The sequence below is a fragment of the Giraffa tippelskirchi genome, chromosome 2 (assembly GCF_054371585.1).
Source record: "Giraffa tippelskirchi isolate mGirTip1 chromosome 2, T2T-mGirTip1v1.2.pri, whole genome shotgun sequence".
In the NCBI taxonomy this organism is placed as follows: Eukaryota; Metazoa; Chordata; class Mammalia; order Artiodactyla; family Giraffidae; genus Giraffa; species Giraffa tippelskirchi.
In genome coordinates, this window is record NC_137276.1 from 49,168,098 (window position 1) to 49,190,798 (window position 22,701).

Here is a 22,701-nt window from a genome sequence, read left to right on the forward strand (position 1 = left end):
GGTTAGGTTTTAGGACCTCATTGAGGGAACCATCAGTATTCACATAACATCATCTCAAGGATACTTCCTGGGCTAAGAGGTTAGGAATACCGTTGTTGCAGGAGGAACAGGTTTGGGAGGAGAGCCGAACAGAGAGCTTCCGCTGTCACCATCATCTTCAAACAGAAGTGATGCTCTCTGGGCCTTCTTTTGGCTGTACAAACAAAGAGTCCAATCGGAGGCAAATGTGATTTTAAAAATACAATATTCTTTCCAGGCCATACCTACAGGAACCCACCGACCACCAAGTCAATCATTGACCTTACACAGTTTCATTTCTATCCAAATGACAAACTTAAGTAACTTGGACAAAACTTCAGATTCTTTAGGGTATCCCGGGGTGGGGGGGCAAGGGGGAGGAAGACAAACTATACTTAAACCCCTAACAAACTTAAGAAAAAGAGTATCTTAAGGTTAAAAAAAAAAAAGAGTGCTTCCCTGGCAGCCTAGTGGTTAAGATTTCATGCTTCCAATGCAGGGAGCATGGGTTCCATCCCTGGTTGGGAAATGAAGATCCCATAAGCCATGCAGAGATAAGTAGAAGAAATTAGGCAAGGATCTATGAAGAAAAACATTTCACAGTACCAAAGGAGAATACTTTGCAAGTGAAAAGCGAAGACATTCTCGTTTGGACCATTACCAGGTGATGAATGATCAGCATGTCATCCCCAGCAACTGACATCTTGCACATCAAATACCTTCACCTGTTACCAGACACTGATGAAATGATTTCTTACAATGACTATCTCACCTGTCCTTGGCAATAGCAAACAGGTCATCCTCGTCATCCTCCTCAAAGAGGCTGGTCTTTTTCACGGCTTTAACCTCCTGGTGGGTGGTCTCAGGGTCCCTAAATTCTCCTTTAAACTTGTCAGATGTCGAGTTGGTCTGTGAGTCAGTAATATGCCACTGGTCCTTAAAAGATAAAATACATGTTAAAGTCTCTGGCAACTCAGATTAAGAAACTTGAAAAATAAAATAAAATTTCCATTTCTTAAACTAAGCTGCATCTAAACTAAGTGTACCACTTTTAAGGAAAGTTCATGTCCAAGGCTCTTCTTTGAACTCAAATCTAGACAGCTAGGTCCGTTGAGCTCACAGACCTTCCTGGTGTCTCCCTCCATCACTACCTACCACTCTCTCTCTGTGTTAGGACAAGGGATCTTCTCTACTTTAGAGATCAAAATTAATTATGAAGGGGAATGAGAAGGAACAAGAATGTTTAAAAAAAGTCAAGAACTCTCAACTTTAGAGGAGAATGATATTTGAATTAAAAAATTTTTAAATTCCAAAGTAAGCTGGGAAAAAAAAATGCATAAAAAGCTCATGCAGGGTATTTCCCTGAGATTTCCCTTAGCAGTGGCTAAGACTCCAGACTCCCAACACAGAGAGCCCGGGTTTGATCCCTAGTCAGGGAGCTAGATCCCATGTGCCACAACCAAGAATCTGCAAGCTGTAACTAAAGATCCCACAAGCTGCCACTAAGACCCAACCCAGCCAAATTACAAGAAAAAAAAAAGCTCACACAGCGTAAATAAGACACAACGAAATCTGCAAGTGATCCTTAACACAAAATTCTGAATCTGGCCTTCAGAAAGCATTTAAGGAAACCCCACCTGGCTATGCTCACCCCTTCAAATCAAGGATCTTCTGGGCACTTGCTTAAGTGGTCCCCTGGTCTCTGGAGTTTAGAGCTTTACAAATCCAAGTGAGTTTTGTAAAGCAGCAGCTGCTGTTATACAGAGTCTCAGGTTCTAACCCCAGACCTTTTGAATCAGAATCTGCCTTCATTAACAGTATATCCAGTGACTTCTTCAGAAGTTACAGTTTGAGAAGTGCTTCCCTAAAGAAGTCAGACTCAACACTGACCACAAGCCAGAACCCCCAAATGAGCTTTAGAAACTCCACTGATGGGTCATTCCCCAAACCAATTCATTCAGAATCCCCAGTGGTGGCATCCGGGGTCAGTGTTCTCTCAGGTTCCAGGTGATCTCACTGGCAGCCAGAGTCAAGCCACTTTCCCCTAATGGAAGCCTGTTTATCTTTCCTCTGCAGGTACTATTGCTCCCTGCTTTAGCTGGTATTTTTATTTTCCCTGAACTGCAATAATATGATAGAAAATTCAAATGATGGTTGGCCATTACTACAGGGAGAACAACCAACTAACCATGCTAGAAAGAAAAAAAATGGAAAATCCATCAATGTTCACAGGTTTGAGTAGAAAAAGCAAATTATGTTGTATCATTTTAAGTTTCTTTCAATAAAAAACTGAACATGTCTATGATTTATCTATCTGTAACCTACCCTCAGAACATGTCTATGATTTATCTATCTGTAACTTCCCTCAAAACTTAACAATGTTAAAACAGAGTAATTATCATGAAATAAGAAGATTTTTAATGCTCACAGTTTTTATTATTATACTTAAGTCTTTTTCTACACAGCTAAATCTGTATTCTCCACTGGCTCCAACAATATATATAACCCAGATACCAAATGGAAATACTGTGAAGACTCCTACAGAAAAGGAGTTAAACCAGCATAAGCCACTCCTACCTTGTCGAGCTATAGTCCTTGATTAATGAAACATAGCTATCATTTAACAAAGTGAAATAAGCCCTAATTCATTTGGATAAGTATATATTGTAAATTTGAGGACCATACTTACTTTATGCCCAAGCACTTTGAAAAGATAAATCTTTAAATTAATATACTATATAAATATCTTTCTTCAAGAATAGAATGACAAGTTTGTGAATATAGTTCTTAGTGACCAAACTTCACTAGATCTACACTAGGTTGCAAAGGAAGATGTTTAGGACAGCCGTAACTCTTAAATCCATCAAACCATCCCTTACTCCTCACTAGGAGATAACTTTCCACCCACCTCCTCATCACTGCTGAACAGTAAGGCAGATGGTTTCTTTTTGGGAGGCTCAGAGGGCTTTGCTTTCTTTTGGCTCTGAGTCGGTAGAGACGATGTCTGCTTCTTAGCAGTTGGAGTATCAAAAAGATTATCCTAGAAAAAAAAAAAGGGCAGAAGAGTATTAGAACTTTGAACACATAAAACAAAAAACTAGATATTCTCTTGTGTTAAGTTATTAGAGAGTAAGTCTCCAGTCAAGTGAAAAATATATATGTAACATCTTTGGGGGGAAAAAAATCATACAGTGCTAGTAAATGCCTCTTCTCTCTTATGTATAATCCTACAGCAACAGCTTACCATCTTCTCTAACTGTATTCAGTCATAGAAGTGAAACAGAATTCAAAGGCAGAACACTTAGATGGGAGCAGAAGGGGGAATAACAAAGAGGACAAGGTCATAGAAACAGGAGGGAACTTGGCTCCGTCTGGCCCTCCTGTGGGGGGGCCTTCTATGCTCACTGGGAGGACCCAAAGCCTACAAATGGTGTGAGAACAGTACAGCCCCTGCAGCAGCCAGCAACCTGCACCTTTCTTTCTATGAATTACAAACCAGAGCAATGAATAAAAAGAAAGAAATGGGAAGCTTTCTCTACTTTCTTACATTTATGAAAGACACACACCTGGGGAAGAGAGAACAAAACCATCAAAGGGCCTGAGCCCAGGTTAAACAGAAAAACACTCTTAACAATATACTACAACAGGTGAATGGTTCTCAAGTGGAAAGATTAGATAAAGGGAGCCTTTAAGGAAATCGTGGAAAGGCAGGAAAGGCCATGAGAGTAATGAACTGGCACTCACTGGGGATACCAGAGATAGAGCTAACATTTACTATGCACTTACTATGTGCCAGGCACTGTGCCAAGGGCTGTGCAGTAGTTGTTACAACTGTCACAATGACATTATAAACTATTAAGCCAGATGAGATTCAGAAAGGTTGTTATCAATACTTGCCCAAGGTCCCTGATCTGCATGTGGTGCACCTAGGATATGAACATGGAGGTCTGATGCCAAAGCCCATGAGCTCAGCCACACCATGATTCTGCATTAAGAGCAAAAGTTTGGTTTTTCTTCCCTCTCATTTCTTTCCCCCACTTTGCTCTCTCATCCAGGGTGGGGAAGAAAAGCAAAGTGGCGACATGGCTGTCTTCTTCCCTCTATTCCCACTTCATCTGAGACACTCGTATAGATCACTGGGTTTCATCCCCTAAAAAGTATTCCTTAAAGGCAGATTATACAAGTGAAATCTACAGAGTCTTGCATACAGCTGGGTCAAAAAATCTAACGGCCTGCCCATTGTGCAGCTAAGAGAACTTAAGAAAGGAATCACTGAAATAAAAACTGAAATGTATTTGTTACATATGCCTCAGATGGCTTGGCTGCTTTCCTGTCACCCTGTTCTACTGTAAGATCCTCTGGATACAACGCTACATTGGCAATGGTTTTCTACTAACTGAAAACTTGATTAGCTTGTGTTGCAGTAACAATGTTTACCTCTCCATCTTCATCATCAAAAAGCAAGACTGAGCTGGGGGGTTTGCTAGGCAGGAGAGTTGCATCTTTTGACTTAGTCACACTTTGAGAAGAAAACAAATCCTGTTGGATCAAGATTAAAGTTCCTGGTTAATAAAATGTATCAGTTTTAAAGTATCAGATATAAAACACTAAAGTTTATGGCAGACAGATGCTGTCCATCCAGGTCTCTGTTGTCAGAGAGGAAAGCTGGCTGCCACCGTCCTTGAGGAACACACATCAGCCTCCGTCCTCACTGTGTGCAGCTGAGAAGGGAGAGACCCACACCCGACTCCAGGTGGCCGCACAGGAACCCAGAGGTTCCAAACTCCCACCTGGACGACAAAAGACAGGTGAAATGTTTCCAATCAATTTCCTACCATGCTTAAAAAATAACTTCCTTTTTCTGTCCAGAGAATCAGAGAGATTAAACACATGTAACAATAGAAATAGACGCTAGATTCCCAAATTACTGGACCTGTGACTGTGTTTAATGTAGTTATACCCCTTTTCCCTCTAATAAGAGTAGGATATTAGTCAGTTCAGTTCAGTCACTCAGTCATGTCCAGCTCTCTGCGATCCCACGGACTGCAGTATGCCAGGCTTCCCTGTCCATCACCAATTCCTGGAGCTTACTCAAACTCATGTCCATTGAGTCAGTGACGCCATCCAACCATCTCATCCTCTGTCATCCCCTTCTCCTCCCGCCTTCAATCTTTCCCAACATCAGGGTCTTTTCAAATGAGACAGTTCTTCACATCAGGTGGCCAAAGTATTGGAGTTTCAGTTTCACCATCAGCGCTTCCAATGAATATTCAGGACTGATCTCCTTTAGGATGGACTGGTTGGATCTCCTTGCAGTCCAAGGGACCCTCAAGAGTCTTCTCCAACACCACAGTTCAAAAGCATCAATTCTTCGGCGTTCAGCTTTCTTTATAGTCCAACTCTCACATCCATACATGACCACTGGAAAAACCATAGCCTTGACTAGACGGACCTTTGTTGGCAAAGTAATGTCTCTGCCAGACCACCTGACGTGCCTCCTGAGAGTAGGATATGATTTCTTTTAAATAAATACATATTCAGTTTTAACTTTAAAATCTTCTGTACTCTTGACATGACAGCTAGGAAATGTTGCAAACTAGACAAAGATCTGGTAGATTATGAAGAAATTTCCAAAATGCTGTAAAATGTCAGCCTACAATGCAAAGTAAGACCTGCAAACTGAGTTACATGAATCAGAAACATGAAATAGGACGAAACATGAAATAGGACAACTATTCCCTCAGGAAGAAAATCTTCAATACGTAAGAGTCAGACAAATAGGACAAGAACAGTTTCAAAGACTTCTCTTGATGAAATTTTTTTTAATCGTGAAATCAATGTTTACTCAATATAGTGCTAATGAGTTCATTAAGTGAAAAGAGCTACACTCAGCCCAGTGGTTTTTTGCCTGGGCACCAAAGAGTCCCATAGGTCTGTTTAGGTAGAAAGAGCCACATAGGAGGAGCACCAAGCTTCCCATGCCTCTCCTGCATTTTACACACTGGCAACATTTCACTTACAGAAAGAGCTCCGTTGCTTTAAAAAAAAAACAAAACCACTAGAGTCTAACCCAGAGTTCACAATTTCCTGAAATTGCATGTAAATTTCTGCCATGTCCACATCTTTTTCTGTGAAGGAAGTCTATTACTTCCAGTGATACACAGAGTGTGTGTATCACTACATACGATACCCACTGTTCATATGATACCCACTTCCTCCTGAAAGAGGAAGCTGTGTGTATATTTCTGTTCTGGTAGAAGCACCTCATTACATTGCACATCAATTAATAGCCTAAAATTTGAGCATCCTGAGTTTTTCTCCTAGGAGATGTACTAGATTTAAACAGTGAAAGGATTGTACGCACATTGCTTTCTAAACACCAGGTATTCTCAAAACATTGTTTTCAAAGGAAGAACTAAAGTACTGACTAAGTCTTATATCTCTGAGACATCCTGAATTAGAAATAGTTCCCAATGTCATATCCATGAAGTAATTTCCAGAACTGAGAAGAAGAATTCCTTACCTCAGAGTCCTCCTCATCTGAAAATAAACCTTTGTGAGTCTTTGTTTCCGATGAGAGCTTGAGATTTTTGCTGGAAGGTAGTGTAACCTTTGTTGAAAAAAAAAATTAAAGAATTAACAAACCAGAAACCTGGAAATAAGGGTTCATTCACTCAAGATGTACTGAATCTCTGCTAGATAAGGTCTCAGGCCATGCACCAGAGGAATAAAAACATCGTGGACCTAGGCCAAGAGAAGTACCATGAAAAAGAATTTAAAAATTGGTATGTTAGGAAAGACGGAAGAAGCAGTCCTTGTAAAGTAAATTTCTCAGGACAGATGGGACCTGGACATGGGACACAGTACAAGCAAGGACATTCTGGGCAGAGGGAACCATGAAAGAAGAGAAAAACCAGGTAAAGCAGAGGGCTCATCTGGGGGTGTCAGTGTGGAACGGACTGCCTACAGCATACAGAGCACAAATGGGATGTGTACAGCTGGAGCCAGTGTAGGAGCCTGCTGTGTTCTGAATGCTGGCACCCAGGTGGATGGCAGTGGGAAGGCCAGGGTTTCATACAAACACATGACAAGGGGTGTGCTTTAGAAAGAGGACAGATCAAGCTGTGCAGGATAGCAAGTGAAGGGACAGGAGTGAGCACAGCTCAAAGACTGAGGGGGACGCAGCCCACTAGTCAAAGACAGGTCAATTTGAGCATCAAAAAAATGACGATGTTAATGGATTATAAGATAGTGAACGGAGAATCCATGATTCTATAATGATACTAAAAAGGCAAGGAAGAAGGGGGAGAGAAAGCTCTTCTGTTCAGAAGAATCTCAGCTAATAAACACAGGAGAAATGACAGAAGTAAAACAATATTCTTTTGCACATGGTAACTGGTTCAGGAAAAGATCATCAATGCATCCATTTAACACATCCATTAAAACCACTCAGGAAGACAAAATCCAGTAACTGCTTAATCTAGGCAGTAGTAGTTACTTGGGTGTTTGCTGTATTCTTCCAACACTCTATACATCTGAAGTTCACTATACACTTGAAAGGAGACAATACTTCCCTTTGGGTTCCAGATGAATTAACAAAATACCCCAAATATACACTCCTAGGCTTAGTCTTCCCTCCTGCTCACCTTTTTTTCTGCTCTTGCTTTATTTTCATCTGTCTGATTCACAGTAGCTTCTGGCAGAGCCACTGTTTTTTCTTTGAACAGGTCTCCTTCCTCATCGTCAAAGATACTGGTAGTGTATTTGACTTTGTCTTTAGAAAGAGACCACAGCATAAAGTTACACAAAGGTCAAAAATCCCACCACAGAATTCGAAGATGAAAACTTCTCTCTCAAAGAATAAACAGAACAAGTATGTTATTGCTCAATTAGTTACAAAAAAATATTAAATGGACTAGCTGTAATTTTTCAAAGAGCATTAAGAGCTGCTCCAATGAAACACACAGCACAGACAGTTTAACTATCTGGCTTACATCCTTCTCCAAGCAGCGGCACATGCTTTGAGTAGTCTGGACTGGCATAAAAGGTAGAAAGAGACCTACAGAAAGATCATTTATGAGTCAACCACTCTAGGAATCCTTGGGAAGAAAACTAAGATCCCACAAGCTGCACAGCCAAGGGGGGAAAAAAAAAAGCCAGGGACTTCCCTGGAGATCTAGGGGTAAAGAATTCGCCTACCAACGCAGGGGACACAGGTTCTATCTCTGGTCTGGGAAGATCCCACACGCTTCAGAACAACTAAGCCTGCGCGGCACAACTAATGAGCCTGTGCTCCCCAACAAGAGAAGCCACCCAATGAGAAGCCCACACACCGCAACTGGAGTGTAGCCCCACTCTCCACAACAAGAGAAAGCCCATGAGCAGCAATGAAGATCCAGCACAGCCATAAATGAATAATTTTTTAAAAGCACCCAACTATACAGAATCAAATAATGAAACATCCCCCATAATTCCACCTGCCCACCCAAACGAGAAGGCCAGCAGAACAGTTTGATGTACATACTTCTAATTTCCACAAAAGATATAATAACATGTTAGCTCTAGCAATTCACAAACATGGCTCTAAATAACATAATTTGAAAAAAAAAATCTTATGATTTGCAATTTTCCTTCCATGTACCCAGGGTGTGATATCTTCCCATGTCAACACAGATGGACTTCAATTTTTTTCACAGCTTCACAAAATTCCACTGAATGGAAGGACCATAATTTACCCTACTGGTGACTATCTGGGTGGTTTTCAACCTTTCGCAACCACAACTGCTTCACTGAATGAGCTGTGAGGTGTGTGTTCCTGAAATGAGGGCACTGGTTCATGAATGTCCCAGGAGAGCAGCAGGTCCAGCAAAGTGGCACCCACTTACCTGTGATTCCAAATCAGTTAATGATACCAAGTGAGAGCCCTTCCAAGCCATGAGAAGTAGTACACCCTTTATTCACTGTCATTTCAGTCAGCCTAGATGTGAGCATATTACGTGTCTAGTCTGCACCCTTTCTAAAACCAGGCCATTATTTCCCTTCCATTTCTGCTGCTATCCTTACTTTCACACTTATTGCTGGAAAATAAGCTAAATTCGAAGAGCCTGCTTCTTGATGCTTCCTGGTCCACTGAGTCCTTAGGAGAAAGAGCTCTTTGCTCAAGTTGCTGGAAGTTGTGTGCACCTCAGTGGTCTACTTTTCTCTTCTGGAAAACAAACCAATGAACCAAATCCTTTGCTATTCCAAGTACAACAAACAGACCAGTAATCTCTGCCCACCAGGGAGCCTGTTAGAAATGGAGACTCAAGGGCCCCACCCTAAATCCACTGAACTGAAATCTGCATTTTTACAACAGTCCTGGGAGAGCCATCTGCTCATTAAATAACAACCAATTCAGAGGAGTGATTTCAGGAACGAAATGGCTGAAATTTGAGGGGTAAAGAAAGGACAGTGCCAAAGCAGTCAAGGGGCTGAAAACTCCATCATAGAAGAGAAAAGTCAAGGTCACCTGGGCTTGTTGGAACCGAAAACCTGGCATAGATGCTCTGTTCATATACAGTTTACTAAGGACACTGGAAGAAAGCACGATTAAAACTTTTTTGGTAACTGAGAAGGTCAAAACTAGAATCCTGATCAGCTATTAGAGGGGAGCAGATTTTTCTCCCTATGAGGAAGATAATCCTAGTAATTAGTTTCTAAAGAAGAAAAGATTGGTCCATAAAATAGAGACTGCCAAGGCACCATAACTAAATAGAGATGAGACACCTCTGACAGGAATGCTTGAGGAGGGATTCTAGCACTGTACGAGATGAGAAACCAGGGGAACTTCATGCCTTTTTAGGTCAACATTCTTTATCCAGCTACATTCCCTGAAACAGAGGCTGGAGCAGTACCTGTCTTGGGAGGTTTGCTACGGGATGCCGTGAAAAAGTCATCGTCATCATCGTCATCATCAAACAGGCCAGCAGATGCTGGGACGTAAGAGTTTTTCCCTGGAGGGGGCTGCTCGTGCTTCTGGGGCTCCTTCAGTGACGGGGCAGAGGTGGCACCAAACACATCAGTATCCCCTGTGGAAGGACAGGACAAACCAGCTCTGAGCCAGTGAGGATGGGCTTCCTGACCTCACAGGAAAAAAAACCAAAACAGTACCACCACCAGGAACTTGTAGTTTCAGTTCACCCACAAACACATTAACAGGACCCAACAACATGCATCCTTTACTGACACAGAATGTCCCACAGTGCAAAATCAACTGATCACCCACACTAAAAAAAAAACCCAAGGCCACTGGTTTCTAAGGGAATATTAGCTAACACAGGTAAGTGAGCTCTCTGTGGATGCCCTCTGAAGTTCCTCCTATTCTCCTCCCTAGTCAGCTCTTTGAAGAGGATAGTATTAAAAATTACAAAAACAACACTATATAGTTCTCAAAAACAAACTCTGAATTATGATACCTAAAAATACAGAAACAGCTCCTGCTGGAATTTTCTTTCCAGGTTTAGAGGATGAAGATGCTAAAATGAGAAACAAAGAGATAACATTTCAACAAAGAAAACAACTTTCCTTGCTAAATGCACCTTCCTAAAATATGTACAACGTAACACAAAGCTAACAGGAGACTTTAAAAAACTAATTTTTCCTCAAAGAGCCATTTAAAAATTCTTTAGTATTATCTTCTCTACCGATGTCATGACTCTTCTCTTGGTGTTAAACCAATCTAGGCTGTGACTCCCATGGAAGATCACAGACTCTGGGCAGACAATCGCAGTGCGGCTGGCTGCCGAGGCCAAGGAAGATGTAGAGCACAGATGGGGAAGGCGGGAGCAGAGCAAGCAGGGCTCAACAGTTCTGACTCCACCCATCCCAGTTAATGAGAACATGCAAGCAAAAAATGAACAACAAAATATCTGAGACATTAGTGCCCAAAACGAAGACAATAACAGGAAAGCAGGAAACTAGGCAAGTCACAGATGCCAAAAAAGCGTCGAGTAGGAACCTCAAGACAATCAGGTCAGCCAGCATCATAGTAAGTCCAAAATCTGATAACTTCTGGCTTGGGGAGACCAAGTCACTTAAAATAACTCATTCCCAATTCTCAAGACTATCATAGACTTAATGGAATAAAATTTTTAAGTTTTTTAATAGCATATGTGTGCTTTTTAAAAGTGTCACAAATTATTCTAATGTACACTGGGCTAAAGAATTACTGATCTCCCATTTAGATGCAGAATTTCAGAAATGTTTCTTTGAACTGAACTTGATTAAATTAAGATATCCTCAACACTGTTAGAGTGCTTTCCCTGGTTGACTTTTTCTATGAAAGAGACAAAATTGTGATATGGGTTTACAAATGGTACTTTTTTGTTTTTGCAAGACACGAATTAGTGCAAATGAACCGCTTTTAACTAGGTCAAGGCAAACGTAACCGTTTCCTGCCTAACCGAGAAACAAAGTCTGGGGATAACTTCAAGGGCTCCATCTCCTGATGGGAAGGAACCAGTTCTGGAAATCTATACACGAAGAAGCATAGTCAGCCTCAATCCAAGCTCACCTTCATTAACAGGGGTTCGAGCTCCCAGATCCTGAGGGGCTTCTGTGAAGAGGTCACTCTGCTTATAATAAAGTAAACAACACAGTTCAAAACAGCAGAGGAAAACGGAGTTGTATTTAAAGATTTCTAAAGAAAAGTGTCTTATCAAGTTTAAAAAATACACATCTATGGTTCTGCCAGAAAATCAATTCCAAAGTGAAGACTATGATGAAATCACACCCTGAAACAGTTTAGGTCTTATTGTTATTATTCAGCATCTAAGTCATGTCCAGCTCTTTGTGACCACACGGACTGTAGCCCCTCCAGGATCCTCTGTCCACGGGATTTCCCAGGCAAAGATACTGAAGTGAGTTGCCATTTCCTTCTCCAGGGTATCTTCCTGGACCAGGAATCAAACCCACATCTCCTACACTGGCAGGCAGATTCTTTCCCACCGAGCTATCATGGAAGCCCAATTTAATCTACAGAGAAACTAAATACAAACATGGAAGAAGACAAAAGACAAGGTTAAGAAACAACCACTTAAGCAAATAAATGTAAATTTTTCACTATTAACACTCTCACATCCTCTCCCTACTTAACAAAGGCATCAAGATACAGTATTTCCTTACTTTGTGATCCTTAGTTCAAAATCTCCTAAAATATGAAAGTAGAAGCAACTTCCAACTAAGAAGCCATTGTTTCCTTACTAAAGGAACTGAAAGCTATTTCTTCCTTGCAAACCCATGACACAGCTACGGAGAGCTTCACTGATTACCACGGACTCACCTCCTCATCCTCATCATCAAAAAGTCCCTTCCCTCCACTGAACAGGCCGCCTCTAGAACCAAACGGCGAGAAGTCTGCATCTGTCAGCTTCGGGGGTGCGAATAAGTTATCTTCTTCATCTAGCAAACAGAAGGGAATGCTTTGCATGGAGAATTAAAGATGGGTTTGGAACTCCAATTCTTGGAATTAACATTACAATACCTCCAAAACTGGCAGGGAGTTTATCTAACCATATGTAATAAGCACTATTTGAATGCTAGTGGTCTGAGGGCCTTCAGACAAAAACCCATTAAACAGGCCATCGAATTCCTTAAAAGGTTCTTTGGATTCCCACTCTCAAGTCTGCTAAGTGTCTGGAGCAGAGCAAACTCTGCAGGCATCCCTTTCATCTCATTTCTTCTGAAGCAAGTATATGCTTCAGTTGCCATCAAGACCTATCCCACCAGAATTTGGGGGACAGAAGGGTAGACTGAAGAGAGATCAGATTGACACAGCCCCAAGTGAAATACAATGGACATTACTGTTGAACGTGAAAGGGCCGGATATAATATTCTTTACCGAAAACAAATGCTAGCAATCCCTAGTTTATAAATGTCTAGAAAGACAGCTAACAGTCCTTGTAAAATCCAGTAAATCAAACCTTTAAAGCATTTTTAACCCACACTCACTTCTCCCCACACCCCCAAAAGCATGCTCTTAAATCCTTTCTAAAAGTGAACGGAGACAGACCTCATTTTTCAGTTTTAAAAGAGGCATTTTAATGAATTACAGAAGCGATATTCCCCTTCCCGAGTCAAGAGCCTCCTAAAGAAGAGGATCGAGGGGAAAGACCTACCATCTGAGGGAGTTTTCCTTTCCTTCTTCTCTTTCAACGTCTTCTGAGGTTTCGCTTCCCCTGGGGATAAGGCTTGAAGAATATTTCACAGTTAGTAACAGTCTATTCTTGGTATTTATCTACTGAACCTTCATGCACATCCGCCACCCTCACAACTCCAAAGCTAAAAGCAAGACATTCAACTTTGTGTCTCTGCTCCACTTGAGCACCTATTCAGCGCCCTACCCAGAGCACCGCACTCAGTGCCCTACCCAGAGAAGATACTCAGAAGTGCCTCTTTTTAAGGCAGAAGGGTCCAGCTATCACAGCAGATCACGCACATACCAGGATTGCACTTGCTGAAAGATTTCTTCTGATATCTTTCCACTTTGTTAAATCACTAGAAAATACTGTATGCTACATTTTTATTTAGTCAAAATAAAATACAGGAGTAAACATTAAGCCAGGGATTTTTAATCCAGGGCTGATGGCTGTGTTATTAATCCCCTGAAACTTCATATATAGATGTGTATATGTGCACTTTTCTTGGGGGAGGGGGCAGTCCAGTGTTTACTTATCAGAGAATCTATAAAGCAAAACTGGTAAGAACTACAATTTATACTTCTTGTGCCTTAGTAATTAAACAAGGAACCCACCCTCAGGGAAGCCCAGAGAGGGGTCCCTAGGCCCCACAGCCCTCTGAGTGCCTCTGAGAGGAGGTGACATACTTGTGTGCTCCTCTTCCATCCGGCTCGAGGCGTCCCCTTTGATCCGAGCTGCCAGTTCATCAGCAAATGACGTAGGCCTGCTTCTTTTCTACAGCCAGGGAAGACCAAAAGAATCACTTTTTTGTACTATTTTTTGTTACTAACTAGTACAGTTTATTTTGGGACACCCAACAAAACTATGCAAACAATGGCAAAGAAATTGATCTGATGAGAAGATATGTTTTAACTAAATAAATGTAAACATATGCACCCCTATAACAGATCACCTGAGAAAGAGGACTCAGTGTTCCTTCAAAGGGAGATGCTCTTTATTGCCTTTTTTTTTAATACTTCAGCTTTAATACTCAAAGATCTAGATAACAAAAATACCATGAGGTCCATGGGGGAAGGAGTATTAGGATCTTGAAACTCTGAATGTGAATATATATTGAATGATCTAACTAGTAAAATCTTAACATTTGGAGAAGAAAGTGGTCCTTGTTTGGCAACTTGGGATGCTCAACTATTATTTCCAAAAGTGAAAATGAATTACTGATCAAAGTGATGAAGTGAAAAATGTTATGACGCAAAATGAGACAGTTACAAATATAAATGACAATAAAAGGAATGAATCTTAGGAATCATTTCTAAAACCTTGCCAGGTGATGGCAATTATAGCCTTTCTTACAGGTCTAGAATTTTCTTCAGTGTCTTCAGCATCTTCCTCCTCCTTCTCAGAGTCAGCAAAAATGTCACAACCATCATCATCCTCTTCTTCATCACTCATCTGTGCAGTGTGCTAAGAGCATAAACCATCAGATTAAAGGTATCAGATACAGGCATCAAGCTGAAAAAGATACTACCACTCAGCCTTTAGACTTCTCCTTCAAAATGGAAGAACAAATAACGCACCAAAAGTTACAAAGCAGTAAATGTGCTAGAGCAAATCATACACAAGATTTATTTTCAGTGCAACAGCAAAAAAATGAAATACTAAAAACATCCACCACTAGAGAAATGAATAAACTAAGTATACTATTATCTTAATAAAAATACTAATAGTTAAAAAGAAAACACTGAATGATAAAACTCAGAACGACTTCACTACCCTCTGACACACACCATTGCTACAAACACAGACATATTTGTAAAAGCAAAGGACAACACTTGGAAATATGTACTTTCAGATAACACCAGTTACCTCTAGAGAGTGTAAAGATATGAAGAATAGATGACTCAAACTTAATCTTATGTGTTAAGTTCTAATCTTTACAAAAGTAGCCACTGTATGTAAAAACTATTTAATTTTTTTACACTTTTAACATTTAAATCAATCAATTGTGCCAATCACTATGCTTAGAGCACTCTTTCAACTAATTTAATCCTTTGAACTCTGAGGTTAGCAGTGGCACACAAAACAAGTCTATTTTTAACAATATAAATAGTTCCACCAATGCTTTTAAATCACCATATTATATTATTTGAAAACTGTCTGAATTTATCAATCTTAATAGTAAATTCCATAGAAATACAGACACTCTCCAGAAGGGCTGATTACTAAAATCATAAAGACAAGCCACATTTGTGAAACACAACAGTGAGAAGTAAAAGTAACAATCAAAAAGTGCTGAATCTTTCATTTGCTAGTTTGAAATTTTTGTGGAAAAAATTTTTCTCAATTAGGAAAGTGAAACACAAACTGGAATCATCTCAATATACTGACGAACATATACTACAGTAGCAAAAGTCATACATAATTCCAGTGCTGATGAGATTCTGGGAAAATCATTAGGTGCCATCTGTTAATATGCAATGTCTGTTAAACAGTAGTATCAAGTAGTGTTAGATCACCTAATTCCTAAGAAAAGAGGTCAGAGGCAAAGGGTTTTTATGAATGAAAACTCTGAATGCAGTATTATCTCAAAAATAAAAATCTTAAAACTATTTCCATACACATTTAGAGACTACAACAGTATCATACATGTATGTTAAACAAATATGTAAGTTTACAAAGCAAATTACAAACACTATTTAAAACGACAAAGAAATCCTTGTGATGGGTTAATATAAAATAACAAAAAAATAAACTACGCATGTTAATGAAAAGAACATGTCCTTAGAAGGATATATAAAAATTAAGACAACAGTGCCAAGACAGTAGGATGATAAGATTTCCATTTCTTGAGTGTTCCTTAGCCTTGCTGCAAGATTATCTTAAATTTTAAAAAAGGAAAGGTGAATTCATGTAAAAACTTCAATATGGGTAATTGGGCTGTGTTTTAGAGGCTCTGTTTCTCAATTTTTTTTTTTTTTTAACTTCTTTGTTGTCCAAGAAAAATGAAGAAAATATAAAGTAAAATTGAGAAAAACATACAAGGAAGTAGTTAGCCTAAAAACATTAAGATTTGAAGGAAACATGAATATCTATAAATATGAATAAATCCTAACTTTCCCATAAGTGATTCAAAAGTAATTTTAATATGGATTTATTATACATGCTATGATTAAATTAAAATTTAAAAGTCACTTCAACATATGCATCTTACCCGGTTTTGATCATTGTCACTATGATGGGCAAAATCTTCATCTGATTCCTTTTTGGGGGGAAAAAAAGGGCTTTGTTAACATTGGCTCTACTTGGAAGTACAGCAAGGATGTCGTGTCTAAGTCTCTGGGGCAGCCACCACCGACTGGTCTCTGAATTGACTACTGATCACCTGAAGAATCAAGGTGCAAATGAGCTGGAGAGTTGGCAATATCACCAAGGGCTATTCCAGTTACACGTTATTTTTGTAATTCTTTTAAACCTAACAATTTCCTCATATCAATCTGTCCCACCATTTCTAACCTTTGGATTAAGAGTTGCACTTGTAATTAACTAAATTATCAAAAGCCAGTTTGCACTGGTTTGCATTTTGCTTGGTTTGCATTGGTTTGCATTTTGTTTGGTTTGCATTCGCTATTTTCCTTTTAAGTAAAACCATTATTTCATCAGGCCCAAGAAGGGAACATTAGTATTTAATACAGGCCATTAGGTAAAGAGTTGCTTCAGTGGCTAAAAGCAAAAGGTTTAACTAATGACAATCAGTGAAAGCAAGGCTGTTTTTAAAAAGGTCATCTCCTTCTATCAGGTTTTTTGAGGGCAGGGCTGGAGGCAGGAGGAAAGGAAACAGATTGTGGGAACAGAGGAGGAGGAGAGGGGAGGGGCACAGGCACAAAGCTGTCACCTTGTAGAAAGCAATGGTCAGGAATGATCCTTCAAAGAGCTTCTACCCTTTGCAGTAACAACCCCAGATACAATAGGGGTCAAGGCCAAGGCCCACAGACTCTGAGGCCTTAGGGAACAGGGAGTCAGATCAGGCTCTTTGGGTGTGAAGATGCCAGAGGTAGCAGTAAAGCTAACATGTAAGTGGACGCTTTCAGCAATCTTCTGGCCTAGAAGGTTTTAGAGTAAAGAAAGTTTTAAATATGGACTTTTCTCCTAGAATTACTCAAAGATAGAACTTACTCAAAGACTGTACTCAGGCAGAGATTCCACCAAACTATCTAAGCTGTCCCTCTCAAAATACATTGGTAAGAAGAGGATTTGGTGGGGAGGTGGGAGGGAGGGTAATGGTGAAGGTAATGTAAAGGTTTAAAGCAGTTTTCTTTGGTTTTGTACACAAGAAAAAAAGGAACTTCCCATCCCAAGGAAAAGACTTGAGAATATGGCTTCTATTGCTATTAAGAGATTTATGTAAACAAATTGCTAATTCATGAATATGTTATTTACTGAGCCTGCTAAATGCACCCTAAGTTTCCTGCCCACTATGACCTGGACACACCAGCAAGCCCTTACCTCTTCTTCGTTCTCTTCTTCACTGTCTGCAATACTCCCACGATCACTGCCGACTGAACCTTCTGGTTAGAAGAAAGATAAAGGTTATAGCCAATATTCCTAAGAAAACATTCTTAATTTCTTCTCAAGATCACAAACCACCATACATCAACATCAAAAGATTTTGATAAAACCATCCATACTCATTCATTGGAATTAAAAGTATCTTCACTATAGTGAGGAATGGAACATTTATATAGGCTCAAAGTATTTTCCCACAGGATATTTATTAGTTACAAAAAAATTATAAGTTACAAAGAAAAAAACTGGCTTATACTCTCTGAAGATGTCAAGGTTGTGAAAAACAAAAAAAGGCTGAGAAACGGTATCAAACTCAAAGACTAGAGAGATTTGACAACTAAATGCAGTGAGTAGATTGGATTTCGAACCAGAGAAAAAGAGAGACTGTAAAGGACATTACTGGGACAACTGGAAAAATTTGAGTATGACTGAGGATTAGCTAGTATTAAATCCAATAAAATTTCCTAACTTTGGTAATTATACTTTTTGTTGCTGTTGTTGGAGACCTGTCAATTGGTGACTTTATTTCATATAAAAGTTACTATGGGAAGAGGCTAAAAAGTATACTTGATTTGTACATTCTTGCCAAGTCTCACAGGATTCAACCACTTGGATTAATTTTTTTCTATTAATAAACAGGATACAAAAATTAAAAGTCTCACATCAAAGCCCCATACACACATCCAACCAAGATGACAGATGGGCAAAGGAAAATGCAGAATGTACAACAAGAGAAAGTTCTTATTCTTAGAAAATACACAAAGAAATACAGCTGCCCCTCAAGGGATAGGTTCCAGGACCCCCTTTCCCCAACAGACACACACACAGACACAAACACACACACAGACACCAAGATGGCATAGTATCCACGTATAACCCACATCCTTCTCCTGTATACAACCTTAACTCATCTCCAGAATACTTATAATACCTAATATAATGTAAATGCTATGTAAATAGTTGCCTGTGCAGCATGGCAACTATTTGCTTTTGGGACTTTCTGTCATTTTTTATTCCCAAATATTTTCTGTCAAGGTTGGTTGAATACATAGATGCAAGATGGAGATGAACTTCCATGGAGATGAACTGCCAACCATATACATGAGTAAGGTGACATGATGTCTCCTAAGTAGGTTCAGGAGAAAGTAATACTATATATATAGAGAGAGAATGATACACAAATATGGTGAAATATTCACAAATGGTAACCTGGGTAAAGGGTATGTGAGTGTTCTTTGTCATAGTCTTGTAACTTTAAGACTTTAAAGTGAAGTTTGAAATTATTTTTAAATAAAAAGTTAAGCTATAAATGTTTAAAGCAACAAAAATATGTAGTGCAAAAGTGTACCTTCACTAGAAAGCTCTCCAAGACCTACATCTTCCTGCTCCATGAATAGCTTTGACCCAATTAAATAAGGCAAAGGGCGGTCAATGTACAGATCCTGTAAACAATGAAAGGGAATAAGCAGTTAAATATTTAAGTTGAAAATAAAATTAGGTATTCCATTTGGCATCCTGTTTCATCTGACTACCCCCAAAAAAGTTACATAATGAAAGAGAATAAGAATAAGAAACACAGCAGGATTTTTTTTTAATCAGTGATTTAAAAAAAGTTAAATCCTAGGTAAAGATAGAAAAGTAAAGCTGATTCATAGAGACTTTCCCTTCTCAAGTGCCTAATTATAATTTTGTTAATAACAAAAATGGCAAAGGCTTGTAAAAAGTTTACCAGCAGTAACTGAACAAGGAAAGGGGCACAACTGCATAGCAACATGCCCAAAAGGAGGAGGACCAAGGAAAGAAACTGGAAATCCTGACAAGCTTTGATGATGGTGACCTATCTTCCTCCCCTGAAAAGCAACATGGTGAGCAAAAATCAACCACTCACTCACTCTTGAGAATCAAGTCCTAAATTTGGAGAAGCACACGGAGGAAATAACACAAATAGTGAGGTGGGTAGTGGGATGTATGGACAAACAGGGCACAAGGCACAAAGGAAGGGAATGGAGAAGGCCTCCTCCACACTTCATCAGAGCAGAGAGGCAGGAGCACAGATATAAAGCATGGGCTAGATGGAAAGAACGGAGAAGGCAATGGCACCCCACTCCAGTACTCTTGCCTGGAAAACCCCATGGATGGAGGAGCCTGGTGGGCTGCAGTCCATGGGGTCGCTAGGAGTCGGAGACGACTGAGCGACTTCACTTTCACTTTTCACTTTCATGCATTGGAGAAGGAAATGGCAACCCGTTCCAGTGTTCTTGCCTGGAGAATCCCAGGGACGGGGGAGCCTGTTGGGCTGCCGTCTATGGGGTCACGCAGAGTTGGACACGACTGAAGCAACTTAGCAGTAGCAGATGGAAAGAAACAGATATTTACCATCGCATATCAGCTATCTAAAGGGGAAATATCTACAGTCAACATAATTAACTAAAGGAATGTTTCCAACAGACTGATAAGAACCTATCCAGGAGAGGGAGGAAAAAAAAAAAAAGAAAATAATAATACCCCTCAGAGGTACACACAGTAGAATTTACAGAAGTGAAGCTGGTAAAATAAGATCAGAAGATCAAACAATAGAACAAAACGAAGTAGACTGTCTAGAGCCACACGTTAGAGATTCTTCCATTTCAGGCCATCGCAAACATCAAATATTTAGAGCCAAGAAAGCACTCCACCCTGGAGGCACGGTCCTTTGGCTTTAACAACTCTTCCCTATAAAAAAGATCTTAGGGACAGAAGAGAACAGTTCTGTCCTCGGAAAATGACAGAAAGTTTGGGAAGGTTAATGTAAAGGTCAAAGATACAGCAAAAACTAATTTAGTGCAAAGAAATCAAAGTGCTAATTGGACTGACTGTTCACTGACTCAGAAGGCTCGTTCCCATGTCTTTCTGTAACAGAAAAACTGGTGAGAGACTTGGAAGGAGGAAATGCGACCCAGGCAATACATTTCCCAAGGTCTGCTGTGTGTGTTAATCACTCAGTCGTGTCCAATTCTTTGCAACTCCATGGACTGTAGCCCACCGGGTCTGTCCATGAATTCTCCAGGCAAGAATGCTGGAGTGGGTGGCCATGCCCTTCTTCAGGGGATCTTTCCAACCCAGGGCCTGAACCCCAGTCTCCTGCACTGCAGGCAGATTCTTTACTGCATGAGCCACCAGGGAAGCCCTGCTGCTGACTTCTAAATCCCTACAGTGAAAAAGCAAGACGACAACAGTGTATCAGGGTTATAGGACCAGCCCCAGCTCAGCAGGGCGCTGTAAGCTCAAACTGAAAGAGAAATGTGCAGTGAACCCATGATTAGAAGAGATTGGTTTTGCAGTATGCTTCAATTCACAAAGCACTGATGTGTCACAAGGACTCTCAAAATCAGAAAGGCAACCTCTTGTGTTTACTACTGAGCCAACCTGAGAGACAGTAACAGTAAAGCAATAAGCACCTGCTAGGCCAATAATCTCTTCATGAACATTCACAGCAGTTTTATTCATATTGACTAAAACCTGGAACAACCCACATGTCTTTTAACACTCCTGAGGTCCCTCTTTGTGCAAGCTATGGAATGTCAGTTTCTCAACAACCCCTGCCTCTCAAGAGCCTCCTCATCCTTTGAAACCCAATTCAAATCTCATCTTCACCCTAATTTCTCCAGCTAGAAGTCAAAACACTTATGATGGTGACTTTTGTAACTGCCTCCTTTCTCTGACCATCTGGTATGGTTATAACAAGCATCTTGAGAGTAGGAACGAAGCCCTGCATCTCTGTACTCCCCCAACTTGGCATGCTAGTACCTAGTAAGTGCTCAGTTGATGCCCCTGTACAGCAACCCTCTGACTGATGGAGTCAATATGAGAGCACTAAGTGACATCCTCACTTCTTAGAAGTGAAGGCCACATCTTAACAATTCTGCACCTAAGTAAAGGACCCAAATCACAACAGGTATAACAATAAATATTACAGTTCAATGTCTTCACCTTTGGCTCAAGGATCAATTCCATCCGCTCATTAGCATCATCCTCTTCAGAGTCTGAGTTTCCCGCTTTTATATCTAGTTGCTCAAATGCACTGTCCAACACTTGTAAACCGTAGTTCACAGCCTCCTGGACTTTAGGAATCAGATCTACTTCTTTCTGCTCCCGGGTCTTTTCCTAGGAAAAAGTAATTTTTAGTAAGATCTCCAGTATATTGATACCACCCTAATAAAACACTGGGAATGTTCACTGAAGCCTAGACTCATGCTTAAAAACAAACAAAATCCAAAAAACTTAATTAAAAATGTTGTTCTTCACCATTTACAACGTTAAACCATTAAAAATGTTGAAACTCAAAGATTTTGCTGAAGGCCTCAGCACAGACTTTGGAGTGTTAAGTTCCAAATGTGTCTATGCATTGAACACACACCAAACTACAGAAGGTTCTGGAGCTCCAGGTTCATCATTTACAAAAACAAAAGCACAATGGTGTGATGGTTCAGCCTCTATAGACTACGTAAAAGTACCCTAAAACAGGAATGGCACATCACAAGACATCAAGGGGCACTTCCCTCCCTGCTTCTGAAGGAACGAAGGGCCTAGAGTTTTAGCTTTGCCATGACTGTATCCCACTAACCTTCGTTAATGGTCCTTAGGACAATTCTAAAGGTTAAGACTTAGAAGAAAATACTCCAGGCAGAGACGTTATTTTTCAATTACAGTTAAAAAAATAACTGGACAGTTACATTTTATAAACTTGTTTTAAACCAAGACAGAGTCGGTTTCATCTCTAATCTATCCTGTACGTTACCCTAGAACAACACCCCCCACCTAGACAAAACTTTGCACACAACATCAACCTGCTGAAAATATTCCACACATCTCCACTTCCTATAACAGCAGTTCTCACACACTCAACTGTGTCATCAGTTGTAGGAAGTATTGAAGAATACATTTAGTGTCATTTCCTCTCCTCACA

General features: G+C 40.1%; 1 protein-coding gene across 20 annotated transcripts in view; it reads right to left on the reverse strand.

The window, feature by feature from the left end:
* The window catches only part of WASHC2A (WASH complex subunit 2A), a 45,911-nt gene that overhangs the window by 13,092 nt on the left and 10,118 nt on the right, over positions 1 to 22,701 (reverse strand). For 3 of the 20 annotated variants that reach the window (XM_081561004.1, XM_081560958.1, XM_081560906.1), the window contains exons 5-21: positions 21,726 to 21,899; positions 19,105 to 19,198; positions 17,697 to 17,755; positions 16,405 to 16,452; positions 14,547 to 14,657; positions 13,880 to 13,967; positions 13,173 to 13,244; positions 12,338 to 12,456; positions 11,570 to 11,627; positions 10,473 to 10,532; positions 9,912 to 10,085; positions 7,665 to 7,792; positions 6,542 to 6,628; positions 4,456 to 4,557; positions 2,927 to 3,058; positions 791 to 954; positions 91 to 193 (exon numbers count right to left, since the gene is read on the reverse strand). In XM_081561004.1, coding sequence (XP_081417130.1) covers positions 91 to 193; positions 791 to 954; positions 2,927 to 3,058; positions 4,456 to 4,557; positions 6,542 to 6,628; positions 7,665 to 7,792; positions 9,912 to 10,085; positions 10,473 to 10,532; positions 11,570 to 11,627; positions 12,338 to 12,456; positions 13,173 to 13,244; positions 13,880 to 13,967; positions 14,547 to 14,657; positions 16,405 to 16,452; positions 17,697 to 17,755; positions 19,105 to 19,198; positions 21,726 to 21,899 — 1,773 coding nt within the window. Of the gene's footprint in view, positions 1 to 90; positions 194 to 790; positions 955 to 2,926; positions 3,059 to 4,455; positions 4,558 to 6,541; positions 6,629 to 7,664; positions 7,793 to 9,911; positions 10,086 to 10,472; positions 10,533 to 11,569; positions 11,631 to 12,337; positions 12,457 to 13,172; positions 13,245 to 13,879; positions 13,968 to 14,546; positions 14,658 to 16,404; positions 16,453 to 17,696; positions 17,759 to 19,104; positions 19,199 to 21,725; positions 21,900 to 22,701 lie in introns of all 20 variants that reach the window. The other 17 variants (XM_081560995.1, XM_081560949.1, XM_081560897.1 and 14 more) reach the window with 7 other exon arrangements.